This window comes from Somniosus microcephalus, chromosome 3 (assembly GCF_052327205.1).
Source record: "Somniosus microcephalus isolate GS21.2 chromosome 3, FLI_Smic_1.0, whole genome shotgun sequence".
In the NCBI taxonomy this organism is placed as follows: domain Eukaryota; kingdom Metazoa; phylum Chordata; class Chondrichthyes; order Squaliformes; family Somniosidae; genus Somniosus; species Somniosus microcephalus.
The window spans coordinates 211,069,996-211,087,017 of NC_140989.1; the positions used below are offsets into that span (position 1 = coordinate 211,069,996).

A 17,022-nucleotide genomic window follows, 5' to 3' on the forward strand; every position below is an offset into this window, starting at 1 on the left:
GGATTAGGGAAACTGTAGGATGGGGTGGGATTAGAGAAACTGTAGGGTGGGGTGGGATTGGAGAAACTGTAGGATGGGGTTCGATTGGAGAAACTGTAGGATGGTGTGGGATTAGACACACTGTAGGATGTGGTGGGATTGGAGAAACTAGGATGCGGTGGGATTGGAGAAACAGCAGGATGGGCTGGGATTGGAGAAACTAGGATGGGCTGGGATTGCAGAAACTGTAGGATGGGGTGGGATTGGAGAATCTGTGGGATGGGGTGGGATTGGAAAAACTGCAGGATATGGTGGGATTGGAGAAACTGTCGGATGTGGTGGGATTGGAAAAACTGCAGGATGGGGTGGAATTGGAGAAACTGCAGGATGGGATGGGATTAGACATACTGCAGGATGGGGTGGGATTGGAGAATCTGGGATGGGGTGGGATTGGAGAAACTGTAGGATGGGGTGGGATTGGAGAAACTGTAGGAGGGGTGAGATTGGAGAAACAGCAGGATGGGGTGGGATTGGAGAAACTAGGATGGGCTGGTATTGCAGAAACTGTAGGATGGGGTGGGATTGGAGAATCTGTGGGATGGGGTGGGATTGGTGAAACTGTAGGATGGGGTGGGATTGGAAAAACTGCAGGATGGGGTGGAATTGGAGAAACTGTCGGGTGGGTGGGAATGGAGAAACTGTAGGATGGGGTGGGATTAGAGAAACTGTAGGATGGGGTGGGATTGGAGAAACCGCCGGATGGGGTGGGATTGGAGAATCTGCAGGATGGGGTGGGATTGGAGAAACTCTAGGATGGGGTGGGATTGGAGAAACTGTAGGATGGGGTGGGATTGGAGAAACTAGGATGGGGTGGGATTGGAGAAACTAGGAAGGGGTGTGATTGGAGAATCTGTTGGATGGGGTTTGATTGGAGAAACTGTTGGATGGGTTGGGATTGTTGAAACTGTTGGATGGTGTGGGATTGGAGAAACTGTGGGATGTGGTGGGATTCGAGAAACTACAGGATGGGGTGGGATTAGAGAAACTGTAGGATGGGGTGGGATTGGAGAATCTGTCGGATGGGGTGGGATTGGAGAATCTGTTGGATGGGGTTTGATTGGAGAAACTGTTGGATGGGTTGGGATTGTTGAAACTGTTGGATGGTGTGGGATTGGAGAAACTGTAGGATGTGGTGGGATTCGAGAAACTACAGGATGGGGTGGGATTAGAGAAACTAGGATGGGGTGGGATTGGAGAATCTGTTGGATGGGGTGGGATTGGAGAAACTGTAGGATGTGGTGGGATTCGAGAAACTACAGGATGGGGTGGGATTAGAGAAACTGTAGGATGGGGTGGGATTGGAGAAACTGTTGGATGGGGTGGGATTGGAGAATCTGTTGGATGGGGTTTGATTGGAGAAACTGTTGGATGGGTTGGGATTGTTGAAACTGTTGGATGGTGTGGGATTGGAGAAACTGTAGGATGTGGTGGGATTCGAGAAACTACAGGATGGGGTGGGATTAGAGAAACTGTAGGATGGGGTGGGATTGGAGAATCTGTTGGATGGGGTGGGATTGGAGAATCTGTTGGATGGGGGGGGATTGGAGAATCTGTTGGATGGGGTGGGATTGGAGAAACTGTAGGATGGGGTGGGATTGGTGAAACTGTAGGATGTGGTGGGATTGGAGAAACTGTAGGATGGGGTGGGATTGGAGAAACTGCAGGATGGGGCGTGATTGGAGAAACTGTAGGATGGGGTGGGATTAGAGAAACTGTAGGATGGAGTGGGATTGGGGAAACTGTAGGATGGGGTGGGATTGGAGAATATGTTGGATGGGGTGGGATTGGAGAAACTGTAGGATGGGGTGGGATTGGAGAAACTGTAGGATGGGGTTGATTGGAGAAACTGTAGGATGGGGTGGGATTGGAGAAACTGCAGGATGTGGTGGGATTGGAGAAACTAGGATGGGGTGGGATTGGAGAAACTGTAGGATGGGGTGGGATTAGAGAAACTGTAGGATGGTGTGGGATTGGAGAAACATGTAGGATGGGGTGGGATTGGAGAAAGTGCAGGATGGGGTGGGATTGGAGAAACTGCAGGATATGGTGGGATTGGAGAAACTGTAGGATGGGGTGGGATTGGAGAAACTAGGATGGGATGGGATTAGAGAAACTGTAGGATGGGGTGGGATTGGAGAAACTGTAGGAAGGGGTGAGATTGGAGAAACTGTAGGATGGGGTGGGATTGGAGAAACTGTAGGATGGGGTGGGATTGGAGAAACTGTAGGATGGGGTGGGATTGGAGAAACTGTAGGATGGGGTGGGATTGGAGAAACTGTAGGATGGGGTGGGATTGGAGAAACTGTAGGATGGGGTGGGATTGGAGAAACTGTAGGATGGGGTGGGATTAGAGAAACTAGAATGGGGTGGGATTGCAGAAACTTGGATGGGGTGGGATTGGAGAATCTGTAGGAGGGGGTGGGTTTGGAGAAACTGTCGGATGGGGTGGGATTGGAGAAACTGCAGGATGGGGTGGGATTGGAGAAACTGCAGGATGGGGTGGGATTAGAGAAACTGTAGGATGGGGTGGGATTAGAGAAACTGTAGGATGGGGTGGGATTGGAGAAGCTATAGGGTGGGGTGGGATTGGAGAAACTAGGATGGGGTGGGATTGCAGAAACTAGGATGTGGTGGGATTGGAGAAACTGCAGGATGGGGTGGGATTGGAGAAACTGCAGGATGGGGCGGGATTAGAGAAACTAGAATGGGGTGGGATTAGAGAAACTAGAATGGGGTGGGATTAGAGAAACTGTCGGATGGGGTGGGATTGGAGAAACTGTAGGATGGGGTGGGATTTGAGAAACTATAGGATGGTGTGGGATTGGGGAAACTAGGATGGGGTGGGATTGGAGAAACTAGGATGGGGTGGAATTGCAGAAACTGTAGGATGGGGTGGGTTTGGAGAAACTGTAGGATGGGGTGGGTTTGGAGAAAGTACAGGATGGGGTGGGATTAGAGAAACGGTAGGATGCGGTGAGATTAGAGAAATTGTAGGATGGGGTGTGATTGAAGAAACTGTAGAGTGGGGTGGGATTGGAGAAACTGGGATGGGGTGGGATTTGAGAAAGTAGGATGGGGTGTGATTGGAGAAACTAGGATGGGGTGGGATTGGAGAAACTAGGATGGGGTGGGGTTGGAGAAACTGCAGGATTGGGTGGGATTAGAGAAACTGTAGGATGGGGTGGGATTGGAGAAACTGTAGGATGGGGTGGGATTGGAGAAACTGTAGGATGGGTTGGGATTGGAGAAATTAGGATGTGGTGGGATTGGAGAAACTGTAGCATGGGTTGGGATACTGTATGAATAGAACTGCGTTTATGTGCTAAACCATAAATGTATTTTGATGCTTTGGCAACATAAGATGTAACTTATCATGCCAATAAAGCGATTTGAATTGTGAATTGAATTGTGATTGGAGAAACTTGGATGGGGTGGGATTGGAACAACTGTAGGATGGGGTGGGATTGAGAAAACTGTAGGATGGGGTGGGATTGGAGAAACTAGGATGGGGTGGTATTGGAGAAACTGTAGGATGGGGTGGCATTGGAGAAACTCGGATGGGATGGGATTGGAAAAACTAGGATGGGGTGGGATTGGAGAAACTGTAGGATGGAGTGGGATTAGAGAAACTGCAGGATGGGGTGGAATTGGAGAAACTATAGGATGGGGTGGGATTGGAGAAACTGTGGGATGGGGTGGGATTAGAGAAACTGTAGGATGGGGTGGGATTGGAGAAACTGTAGGATGTGGTGGGATTGGAGAAACTAGGATGGGGTGGGATTGGAGAAACTGAAGGATGGGGTGAGATTGGAGAAACTGGGATGGGGTGGGATTGGAGATATTGTAGGATGTTGTGGGATTGGAGAAACTGTAGGATGGGGTGGGATTGGAGAAACTGTAGGAAGGGTTGGGATTGGAGAAACTGTAGGATGGGGTCTGATTAGAGAAACTGTAGCATGGTGTGGGATTGGAGAAACTAGGATGGGGTGGGATTGGAGAAACTAGGATGGGATGGGATTGGAGAAACTAGGATGGGGTGGGATTGGAGAAACTGTATGATGGGGTGGGATTGGTGAAACTGTAGGACGGGGTGAGATTGGAGAAACTAGGATGGTGTGAGAATGGAGAAACTAGGATGAGCTGGGATTGGAGATACTCGGATGGTGTGGGATTAGAGAAACTGTAGCATGGGGTGGGATTAGAGAAACTGTAGGATGGTGTGGGATTGGAAACACTGTAGGATGGGGTGGGAATGGAGAAACTGTAGGAAGGGGTGAGATTGGAGAAGCTGTAGGATGTGGTGGGATTGGAGAAACTGTTGGATGGTGTGGGATTGGAGAAACTGCAGGATGGGGTGGGATTGGAGAAACTAGGATGGGCTGGGATTGCACAAACTGTAGGATGGGGTGGGATTAGACATACTGTAGGATGGGGTGGGATTGGAGAAACTAGGATGGGCTGGGATTGCAGAAACTGCAGGATGGGGTGGGATTGGAGAAACTAGGATGGGCTGGGATTGCACAAACTGTAGGATGGGGTGGCATTGGAGAATCTGTGGGATGGGATGGGATTGGTGAAACTGTAGGATGGGGTGGGATTGGAAAAACTGCAGGATGGGGTGGAATTGGAGAAACTGCAGGATGGGGTGGGATTAGGGAAACTGTAGGATGGGGTGGGATTAGAGAAACTGTAGGGTGGGGTGGGATTGGAGAAACTGTAGGATGGGGTTCGATTGGAGAAACTGTAGGATGGTGTGGGATTAGACACACTGTAGGATGTGGTGGGATTGGAGAAACTAGGATGCGGTGGGATTGGAGAAACAGCAGGATGGGCTGGGATTGGAGAAACTAGGATGGGCTGGGATTGCAGAAACTGTAGGATGGGGTGGGATTGGAGAATCTGTGGGATGGGGTGGGATTGGAAAAACTGCAGGATATGGTGGGATTGGAGAAACTGTCGGATGTGGTGGGATTGGAAAAACTGCAGGATGGGGTGGAATTGGAGAAACTGCAGGATGGGATGGGATTAGACATACTGCAGGATGGGGTGGGATTGGAGAATCTGGGATGGGGTGGGATTGGAGAAACTGTAGGATGGGGTGGGATTGGAGAAACTGTAGGAGGGGTGAGATTGGAGAAACAGCAGGATGGGGTGGGATTGGAGAAACTAGGATGGGCTGGTATTGCAGAAACTGTAGGATGGGGTGGGATTGGAGAATCTGTGGGATGGGGTGGGATTGGTGAAACTGTAGGATGGGGTGGGATTGGAAAAACTGCAGGATGGGGTGGAATTGGAGAAACTGTCGGGTGGGTGGGATTGGAGAAACTGTAGGATGGGGTGGGATTAGAGAAACTGTAGGATGGGGTGGGATTGGAGAAACCGCCGGATGGGGTGGGATTGGAGAATCTGCAGGATGGGGTGGGATTGGAGAAACTCTAGGATGGGGTGGGATTGGAGAAACTGTAGGATGGGGTGGGATTGGAGAAACTAGGATGGGGTGGGATTGGAGAAACTAGGAAGGGGTGTGATTGGAGAATCTAGGAAGGGGTGGGATTGCAGAAACTAGGATAGGGTGGGATTGGAGAAACTGCAGGATGGGTTGGGATTAGAGAAACTGCAGGATGGGGTGGGATTTGAGAAACTAGGATGGGGTGGGATTAGAGAAACTAGGATGGGGTGGGATTAGAGAAACTAGGATGGGGTGGGTGATATACCTATCAATTCATCCAATGAAAAGCGACGAGTTAAGAAAGTAACTATAGGTTTTTATTGGCTAAATAACAGAGCCCACCCTCGTGGGTGATCGGATACAACAAGGAGGAATGCCAGCCAGTCGACTACCTTTATACCTGGGCAGGTAGGTGGAGTCATGGGCGGAGTCAGCAGTGGTCAGCCCAGGTATAGCAGCGTGACGAGGCGACCTCGTATAGTGATACAACAGTGTGAACAGTGATAACCATAGAGTAACGGTATAACAGTGATAACTATAGTGTAACGATAGTGAGCGATAAAAGTGGTTTAACACATTCACCCCTTGTTTAGATTTGAGTCCGGCGGGGTGAAGTGTACTACCAGTTCTGGTATGTCAGTCTGTCCGGAGGCCTCGTAAGCCTTTCTGATCGTCGCAGCGGCGGTGTTGCATTATCCGGTGTTAATGCTGGTGTCTGCGTGGTCGGCGAAGGCTCGTGGGGTTCCGGCATGCCGTCTACCTGGTCTGGAATTGGGGGGGTGGTGGGGGGGGGGGTGAAGGTGGTGTCTCCGGAGTGCCCGAGGGTGCGAGGTCTCGTAAGGAGACTGTGTCCTCCCGCCCGTCTGGGTAAGCCACATAGGCGTACTGGGGGTTGGCGTGCAGGAGGTCCACCCTCTCGACCAGGGGGTCCGTTTTATGGGCCCTCACGTGCTTTCGCAGCAAGACGGGCCCCGGAGAGGTCAGCCAGGTTGGTAGCGTGGTTCCCGTAGTCGACTTCCTGGGGAAAGCAAACATTCGTTCATGGGGGGTGGCGTTGATGGCAGTGCAAAGTAGTGACCGGGTGGAATGCAGCGCTGCCGGGAGGACTTCCTGCCAGCGGGAGGTTGGGAGGCCCTTAGCCTTAAAGTCTAAGAGGACGGCCTTCCATACCGTCGCGTTCTCTCTTTCTACCTGGCCGTTCCCTCGGGGGTTGTAGCTGGTGGTCCTGCTTGCAGCAATACCTCTCGCTAGTAGGAACTGACGGAGTTCCTCGCTCATGAAGGAGGAGCCCCGGTCACTATGTATATAGTTTGGGAACCCGAACAAGGCGAAGAGGTCGTTCAGGCATTTAATGACCGTGGTACTGGTCATGTCTGGGCAGGGGAAGGCAAAGGGGAAACGGGAGTACTCATCAACAATGTTGAGGAAGTACACATTACGGTCAGAGGACGGGAGTGGCCCCTTAAAGTCGATGCTCAGGTGCTCGAAGGGGCGGGTGGCCTTGATCAGGCTTGCTCTGTCCGGCCTAAAGAAGTGCGGTTTGCACTCGGCACAGGTCTGGCAGTTCCTGGTCATGGTCCTGACCTCCTCGATGGAGTAGGGCAGGTTGCGGGCCTTAATGAAGTGGTAAAGTCTGGTGACCCCGGGGTGGCAGAGGTCGTTGTGGAGGGTCTGAAGCCTATCACTTTGCGCGCTGGCGCATGTAATTCGTGACAGAGCATCGGGGGGTTCGTTCAGCTTACCTGGCCGGGACAAGATATCATAATCGTAGGTGGAGAGCTCGATTCTCCACCTCAAGATCTTGTCATTCTTGATTTTGCCCCTCAGCTTGTTATTAAACATAAAAGCGACCGAACGTTGGTCGGTAAGGAGGGTAAATCGTTTGCCTGCCAGGTAGTGCCTCCAGCGTCGTACCGCCTCCACAATCGCCTGGGCCTCCTTCTCGACCGACGAGTGTCGGATCTCAGGGCCCTGTAGGGTCCTTGAGAAGAAGGCCACCGGTCTCCCCTCCTGGTTAAGGGTGGCGGCTAGGGCGAAGTCGGATGCATCGCTCTCGACTTGGAAGGGGATGGACTCATCCACTGCGTGCATAGTGGCCTTGGCAATGTCTCCCTTAATGAGGGAGAAGGCTGCGCACGCTTCCTCCGTAAGGGGGAAGGATGTGGACTTCATGAGGGGTCTGGCTTTGTCCGCATAATTGGGCACCCATTGGGCATAGTAGGCGAAGAGCCCCAGGGTTCTCTTCAGTGCCTTTGGACAGTGGGGGAGGGGTAGCTCCATGAGGGGGCGCATTCTTTCGGGGTCGGGGCCGATGACTCCGTTCTCTACTACACAGCCGAGGATGGCAAGGCGCGAGGTGTTAAACACACATTTATCCTTCTTGTAGGTGAGGTTCAGCCGTTGGGCCGTACAGAGGAATCTCTCCAGATTAACATCGTGGTCCTGCCGGTCGCGACCGCAGATGGTGACGTTATCTAGATAGGGGAACGTGGCGTGCAGCCCGTTCTGGTCAACCATCCGGTCCATCTCCCTTTGGAAGACCGAAACCCCGTTGGTGACGCCGAAGGGAACCCTAAGGAAGTGGTAGAGGCGGCCGTTCGCCTCGAAGGCTGTATACTGGCGGTCCTCAGGGCGGATAGGGAGTTGGTGATAGGCCGACTTAAGGTCGATGGTGGAGAATACCCGGTACTGCGCAATCTGATTGACCATATCAGATATGCGGGGAAGGGGGTATGCGTCCAGCTGGGTGTACCTGTTTATGGTCTGGCTGTAGTCGATGACCAGGCGGTTTTTATTGCCAGTCTTAACGACCACGACCTGGGCACGCCAGGGGCTGGTGCTCCCCTCAATGATGCCCTCCTTCAGGAGACGCTGCACCTCAGAGCTAATGAAAGCTCTGTCCCCGGCGCTGTACCGCCTGCTCTTGGTAGCGACGGGTTTGCAGTCGGGGGTGAGGTTAGCGAACAGGGAAGGTGGCGGGACCTTGAGGGTGGATAGGCCGCAGGTGTTACGTGGTGGGCGGTTTAAAATCTGCTGGTTGTCGACTGTGAGTGGGGGGAGGGGTCCGCCGTATGCTAGCGTGACGCTTTGGAGGTGGGATTGGAAGTCTAGGCCTAGTAGGACGGCAGCGCATAGCTGGGGCAGGACGAGGAGTTTAAAATTTTTATACTCCGTACCCTTAACCGACAGGGTCACAACACAGTAGCCGCTGATGTCAGTGGCGTGTGACCTCGATGCCACCGAGATGCGGTTGCGCGTTGGCAGGACAGGGAGGGAGTAGTGGCTCACCGTGTCTGGGTGGATGAAGCTCTCCGTGCTTCCGCTGTCGAACAGGCAGGTCGTGGCGTGGCCGTTTACTTTGATGTCCATCATCGACTTGGACAGGTGATGCGGGCGGGCCTGGTCCAGTGTGACGGAGGCTAGTGTATAGCTGAGCGAGTTGTTGTAGTCTGCGGTTGAGGCGGTAGTCGGGTCTAGAGGCACGGTGGCGGTCGGGCGTGGTGGGTAAAATGGCGTCTCCCACGAGGTTGGACAAAATGGCGGAGAAGATGGCTGCCCCCATAACTCACATGAGGCACTGCTGGTGTCGGTTGCCTGTATCAAAGATGGCCGCCCCCATGACTCACATGTGGGGATGCTGGCCTCTGTTGCCTTGAAGGAAGATGGTCGCCCCCACAGCTCGCATGAGGCACTGCTGGCCTCTGATGATCCACCTCTGCAGGCCTTAGCGAAGTGGCCTTTCTTCATGCAGTTAGAGCAGGTAGAGTTCCTGGCTGGGCAGCGCGACCTCGGGTGTTTCGCCTGGCCGCAGAAGAAGCAGCCGGCGGCCCGATCGCGGGGTTCGATGTCGGAGCCGGTACCGGGGGTGGCGGTCTCGTTCGGGTCCGGGACGCTGAGGTAGGTCCCAGGGGGGTTGCTGCGGGGGGTATCGCGGTCGGGGTCGGTCCCAAGTCCCAGGGTCGCGAGTTACAGTACCTTGAGTATGCCTCGAGGTCCCGATGGGCCACCTCTAGAGAGAGAGCGAGGGCTGCAGCTTTGTCCAGGTCGAGGTCCCTTGCTTCCAGTAGTCTTTGCCGTGAGTAGTCGGACCGCAGGCCTTTCACAAAGGCATCGCGGACATTGTCTTCAGTATTTTCTGCCGCCGTTACCGCTTTAAAGTTACAGTCTCTGCCGAGTGCTTGTAGCACCCGTAAAAATTCCTCCACGGGCTCTCCTGGCTGTTGCGGGCGGGTTCTCAGGAGGTGTCTGGCATACATGGAATTTACCGGGGTTTGGTACTGTCTTTTCAGCCGGTTGATGGCGTCCTCGTATGTTTTAAGGTCCCGGATGAGTGCGAATACTTTAGGGCTCACTTGGGCGTTCAGAACTCTTAGCATGGATTTCTGAGGCACGCCGGATTCTCCCAGGTAGGCTTCGAAGCAGCTCAGCCAGTGTTCGAAGTCGAGGGCTGAGTTTGCTGCCTGTGGGTTTAGATCCAGGTACGGTGGTCTGAGGGCTCGCAGCCAGGCCGGCTGCTGTGGCAGTTGTAGCTGGGCGTCTGGCTGGTCGCTTGGCTGGTCGTTTGACTGCTCAGGTGTCGACATTTTAAAATTTAGCCAATAAAATTGATATACCTATCAATTCATCCAATGAAAAGCGACGAGTTAAGAAAGTAACTATAGGTTTTTATTGGCTAAATAACAGAGCCCACCCTCGTGGGTGATCGGATACAACAAGGAGGACTGCCAGCCAGTCGACTACTTTTATACCTGGGCAGGTAGGTGGAGTCATGGGCGGAGTCAGCAGTGGTCAGCCCAGGTATAGCAGCGTGACAAGAGGCGACCTCGTATAGTGATACAACAGTGTGAACAGTGATAACCATAGAGTAACGATATAACAGTGATAACTATAGTGTAACGATAGTGAGCGATAAAAGTGGTTTACCACAGTGGGATTGGAGAAACTAGGGTGGGGTTGGAGAAACTGTAGGATGGGGTAGGATTGGAGAATCTGCAGGATGGGGTGGGATTGGAGAAACTGTAGGATGGGGTAGGATTGGAGAAACTGTAGGATGTGGTGGGACTGGAGAAACTGTAGGATGGGGTGGGATTGGAGAAACTGTAGGATGGCGTGGGATTGGAGAAACTGTAGGATGGGGTGGGATTAGAGAAACTAGGATGGGTGGGATTGGAGAAACTGCAGGATGGGGTGGGATTGGAGAAACTGTAGGATGGGGTGGGATTGGAGAAACTGTAGGATGGGGTGGGATTGGAGAAACTAGGATGGGGTGGTATTGGAGAAACTAGGAAGGGGTGTGATTGGAGAAACTAGGAAGGGGTGGGATTGCAGAAACTGTAGGATAGGGTGGGATTGGAGAAACTGCAGGATGGGTTGGGATTAGAGAAACTGCAGGATGGGGTGGGATTTGAGAAACTAGGATGGGGTGGGATTGGAGAAACTAGGATGGGGTGGGATTGGAGAAACTAGGATGGGGTGGGATTAGAGAAACTAGGATGGGGTGGGATTGGAGAAACTAGGGTGGGGTTGGAGAAACTGCAGTATTGGGTGGGATTGGAGAAACTGTAGGATGGGGTAGGATTGGAGAATCTGCAGGATGGGGTGGGATTGGAGAAACTAGGATGGGGTGGGATTGGAGAAACTGGTAGGATGGGGTGGGATTGGAGAAACTGTAGGATGGCGTGGGATTGGAGAAACTGTAGGATGGCGTGGGATTGGAGAAACTGTAGGATGGGGTGGGATTAGAGAAACAAGGATGGGTGGGATTGGAGAAATTGCAGGATTTGGTGGGATTGGAGAAGCTGCAGGATGAAGAAACTCTACGCTGAGTATAGGATGAGAAGTGGAGAGCGATCAATAGGACGGTGAGTGGTTCATCTTTGCCATCTCTAATTAGTGATCTCTCTGGCTCCTAGCAATGCAGGAAGAGGCCCTCAAACTGGTCCTACTTGCACTGGAAGATGGCTCCGCACTCTCCAGAAAAGTCTTGGTGCTGTTTGTAGTCCAGAGACTGGAACCCCGATTTCCTCAAGCCTCAAAGACCAGCATCGGGCACGTGGTGCAGCTGCTGTACCGAGCCTCCTGTTTCAAAGTAAGTTCAGTACATCTTTGGCTCCAGTTGAAAAGTGCAGACTGGATGTCACTGATTAAGTATAAGGACATCTTCCATGTTAAAATATTAATTTGATATAAATTATTGACTTGGACATACATAAGGAGCATCATTTCAAAGTTTGATGACACAAAACTCAGAAATGTTGTATTCCACATGTACGCTGACGACATCCAGCTCTACATCACCATCACCTCCCTCGACCCCTCCACTGTCTCTAATTTGTCATACTGCTTGACCGACATCCAGTATTGGTTGAGCAGAAATTTCCTCCAATTAAATATTGCGAAGACCAAAGCATTTGTCTTCGGTCCCCACCACAACCAGTAGGTGAACATTTAGGGAACAGTGATCATAGTATCATAAGGTTTAGATTAGCTATGGAAAATGACAGGGAGTAATCTAGAGTAAAAATACTTAATTGGGAGAAGGCCAATTTCAGTGGGATGAGAACGGATCTGGCCCGGGTAAATTGGAATCAAAAATTGGCAGGCAAAACTGTAATGGAACAATGGGCTGCCTTTAACGAGGAAATAGTTTGAGTACAGTCGAGGTACATTCCCACTGAGGGGAAAGGTAGGGCAACTAAAGTCAGAGCTCCCTGGATGACGAAGGGGATAGAGAGTAAGATGAAGCAGAAAAAGAGTGCGTATGACAGATGTCAGGTCGAGAATACATCTGTGAATCAGGCTAAATATAGAAAGTTCAGAGGAGAAGTGAAAAAGAAAATAAGAGGGGCAAAGAGAGGGTATGAGAATAGAATGGCAACCAACATAAAAGGTAATCCAAAAGTCTTCTATAGACATATAAATAGTAAACGGGTTGTAACAGGAGGGGTGGGACGATTAGAGACCAAAAAGGAGACTTACGCATGGAGGCAGAGGGTATGGTGCTAAATGAGCACTTTACATCTGTCTTTACCAAGGAAGAAGATGCTGCCATAGACATAGTGAAGGAGGAGGTAGAGGAGATACTGGATGGGATAAAAATTGATAAAAACGAGGTACTAGAAAGGCTGGCTGTACTTAAAGTAGATAAGTCACCAAGACCAGATGGGATGCATCCTAGGACACTGAGGGAAGTGAAGGAAGAAATTGAGGAGGTACTGGCCATAATATTCCAATCCTCCTTAGAAACGGGGGTGGTCCCAGAGGACTGGAGAACTGCAAATGTTACACCCTTGTTCAAAAAAAGGTGTAAAGATAAACCCAGCAACTACAGGCCAGTCAGTTTAACCTCAGTAGTGGGGAAGCTTTTAGAAACAATAAACAGGGACAAAATTAACAATCACTTGGACAAGTGTTAAATAATTAAGGAAAGCCAGCACTGATTTGTTAAAGGCAAATCGTGTTTAACCAACTTGATCGAGTTTTTTGATGAGGTAACAGAGAGGGTTGATGAGGGTAATGCGGTTGACGTGGTGTACATGGATTTCCTAAAGGCATTTGACAAAGTGCCACATACAGGAAACTTTGTGCTATCCGGCACCGACGGGACCGAGCTGTTGCCGTTCCCTCAAAACTGCCGGACACACCAGCGTTAATGTTGAAGCATACGGAGCTTTTCATCTCTGTATCTGACAACAAACACTGTTGCTTAGCAACAGCTTCTAAACAGTCGGCCCGTACCTTGGAAGCGTCTCTCTGAAGCTGTTGCTAAGCTACAGAGACTTTGCAGAGCCTGACTGTTGGAAAAAAAAAGCCACGAGAAGAAAAGAAAACCTAACAAAACGGCTCCTGATTTTTGCCGGTGGCTCGAGCTTGCTGGACATTTAGCCTCCGGATAACACAAAGTTTCCTGTAATAGGCTTGCCAGCAAAGTTGAAGCCCATGGAATAAAAGGGACAGTGGCAGCAAGGATACGAAATTGGCTAAGTGACAGGAAACAGAGAATAGTGGTGAACTGTTGTTTTTCGGACTGGAGGAAGGTATACAGTGGTGTCCCCCGGGGTCGGTACTAGGCCCACTGCTTTTCTTGATATATGTTAATGACTTGGATGTGGGTGTACAGGGCACAATTTCAAAATTTGCAGATGACACAAAACTTGGAAATATAGTGAACAGTGAGGAGGATAGTGATCGACTTCAAAAGGACATAGGCTAGTGGAATGGACAGATATGTGGCAAATGAGATTTAACGCAGTAAAGTGTGAAGTGATACATTTTGGTAGGAAGAATGAACAGAGGACATATAAACTAAAGGGTACAATCCTGACGGGGGTGCATAAACAGAGAGACCATGGGGTATATGTGCACAAATAGTTGAATGTGGCAGGGCAGGTTGAGAAAACAGTTAAAAAGGCTTACGGGATCCTGGGCTTCATGAATAGAGGTATAGAGTACAAAAGCGTGGAAATTATGAGGAACCTGTATAAAAACTGGTTCGGCCTCAACTGGAGTATTGTGTCCAATTCTGGACACTGCATTTTAGGAAGGATGTAAAGGCCTTGGAGAGGGTGCAGAAAAGATTTACGAGAATAATTCCAGGGATGAGGGACTTTAGTTACGTGGATAGACTGGAGAAGCTGGGGTTGTTCTCCTTGGAGCAGAGAAAAATGAGGGGAGATTTGATAGAGGTGTTCAAAATCATGAGGGGTCTTGATAGAATAGATAGAGAGAAACTGTTCCCATTGGCAGAAGGGTCGTGAACCAGAGGACACAGATTTGAGGTGATTGGCAGAAGAACCAAAGGCAACATGAGGAAAAACTTTTTTATTCAGCGAGTGATTAGAATCTGGAATGCAATGCCTGAAAGGGTGGTGGAGGCAGACTCAATCACGGCTTTCAAAAGGGAGTTGAATTTGCAGGGCTACGGGGAAAGGGTGGGGGAGTGGGACTAGCTAAAGTGCTCTTGCAGAGAGCCGGCACAGGCTCGATGGGCCGAATGGCCTTCCTCCATGCTGTAACTATTCTATGATTCTATGAAACTCCATTCCCTAGCCACTGACTCCATCCACCTCCTTGGCCATTGTCTGAGGCTGAACCAGACCGTTCGCAACCTTGGCGTCCTACTTGACCCTGAGCTGGACTTCCGACCCCATATCTGCTCCATCACCAAGGCCACTTACTTCCACCTCTGTAACATCGTCCAAATTTGACCCTGTCTCAGCCATCTGCTGCTGAAACCCTCATCCATTTTTTAACCACTAGACTTGACTATGCCAAAGCTCTCCTGGCCAGCCCCCATCTTCCACCCTCCATAAACTTGAGCTCATCCAAAATGCTGCTGCCTGTATCCTAACTTGCACCAAGTCCTGTTCACCCATCACCCCTGTGCTCGCTGACCTACTTTTGGCACCCGGTCCAGCAACACCTCGATTTTAAAATTCTCATCCTTGTGTTCAAATTCCTCCATGGTCTCGCCCCTCCCTATCTCTGCAACTTCCTCCAGCCCTACAACCCTCCTAGATCTCTGTATTCCTCCAATTCGGGCCTCTTGCACATCCTTAATTTTCATCGCTCCACCCTTGGTGGCCGTGCCTTCAGCTGCTGAGGCCCTAAACTCTGGAATTTCCTCCCTAAACCTCACTGCCTCTCTCCCTCTCTCTCCTCCTTTAAGATGCTCCTTAAAATCTACCTCTGACCAAGCTTTTAGTCATCTCTCCTAATATCTTCTTATGTGGCTTGGTGTCAAAATTTGACTGATAATGCTTCTGTGAAGCGTCGTGGGATGCTTTACTACATTAAAGATGCTATTATAAATGCAAGTTGTTGTAGTAAACAGTGAGAAGGATAGGAGCAGACTACAGGAGGGCATAGACAGACTGGTGAAATGGGCAAACACATGGCATGGAAACTTAATGCAGAGAAGTGTGAAGTGATGCATTTTGAATGGAAGAATGAGGAGAAACAGTGTAAACTAAATGGTGCACTTTTAAAGCGGGTGCAGGAACAGAGAGATCTGGGGCAGGACAAGTTGATAAGGCTGTTTAAAAAAGCATGTGGGATCCTTGGCTTTATAAATAAAGGCATAGAGTACAAAAGCAAGGAAGTTATGCTAAATCTTTATAAATCATTGGTTAGGTCTCCGCTGGAATATTGTGTCCAATTCTGAGTACCAAGGAAGGATGTCAAGGCCTTGGAGAGGGTGCAGAGGAGATTTACCAGAATGGTACAGTACCAAGGAAGATGGACTTCAGTTACGTGGAGAGACTGGAGAAGCTGGGGTTGTTCTCCATAGTGCAGAAAAGGTTAAGGGGAGTTTTAATAGAGGTGTTCAAAATTATATGGGGTTTTGATAGAGTAAATAAGGAGAAACTGTTTCCACTGGCAGGAGGGTCGGGAACCAGAGGGCACAGATTTTTAACAATTGGCAGAGAGTTGTTATGATCTGGAATGCACTGCCTGAAAAGGGCGGTGGAAGCAGATTCAACAGTAATTTTCAAAAGGGAATTGGCTAAATACTTGAAAAGGAAAAATTTGCAGGGCTATAGGGAAAAGAGCAGGGGAGTGGGACTAGTTGGATAGTTATACCAAAGAGCCGGCGCAGGCACGATCGGCCGAATGGCCTCTTTCTGTTCTGTCTGATTCTATTAGAAATGGAGCAAATTCCCTCACTGTTTCTGATGCTGTGTTTAATGGTCACTCATCGTTGCAGGTCACAAAGAGAGATGAAGATTCCTCTCTGATGCAGCTGAAGGAGGAGTTCCGGACGTACGAAGCACTGCGGCGGGAACATGACTCACAGATTGTGCAGATCGCCATGGAGGCGGGCCTTCGCATCGCTCCTGACCAGTGGTCCTCCCTCCTTTATGGAGACCTGTCACACAAGTCGCACATGCAGTCTATTATTGACAAGGTAGAGCAGGTTAAAGCTTTTGCTAATCTGAGTCACGGAGATAAATCCATGGCAATCTACTGAGGCATCTTGCTTGTCTGGAAAAACCCCCCACTAATATCTAGGTAACCCCATCTCTCTGAAACATCCCAGAGCATTTCACATGCAGCCAATTCCTTTGGAGTGCAGTGACTTCTATTATGTCGACAGGCACAGCAACCATGTTGTGCACAGCAAGATCCCACCGAAAGCAGTGAGATGAGTGAGTGATTAATCTGTTTTTGGGTGCTGACTGAGGCAGGAAGAGTTTCCTGCTGCTCTTCATAAACAGTGCCATGGGATTTTTAGCATCCTTTGAATGGGTAGACTAAATTAATTGGGTCCGAGCCTTGCTCTTCATCAATAAGATATGCACTGATTCCAGTCACGGTTACATGCTTGCATTCCTTCATAGTATTGCCACACAATAGTTTAAAGACTAATGTGATCAAATACCTCACTGTGGTTCCACGGTGCTGGGTCCGAGGGTGGAGGGTTCTCTGTGCAAGGCCAGGGTTCAATAGTGGAGATATGAGGATGATGAATATTCAGGAGGTACCTTGTGGGATCAGGGAGAATCTACTTAAAATTTTCATCAGGAGATTAAATG

The 17,022-nt window shown here is 50.1% G+C and overlaps 1 protein-coding gene across 4 annotated transcripts in view; it reads left to right on the plus strand.

Moving 5' to 3' along the window:
- The window catches only part of LOC147121689 (roquin-1-like), a 414,634-nt gene that overhangs the window by 246,483 nt on the left and 151,129 nt on the right, over positions 1-17,022 (plus strand). For all 4 annotated transcript variants that reach the window (XM_085982135.1, XM_085982134.1, XM_085982136.1 and 1 more), the window contains exons 5-6: positions 11,401-11,576; positions 16,194-16,394. In XM_085982135.1, coding sequence (XP_085838261.1) covers positions 11,401-11,576; positions 16,194-16,394 — 377 coding nt within the window. The remainder of the gene's footprint in view (positions 1-11,400; positions 11,577-16,193; positions 16,395-17,022) is intronic.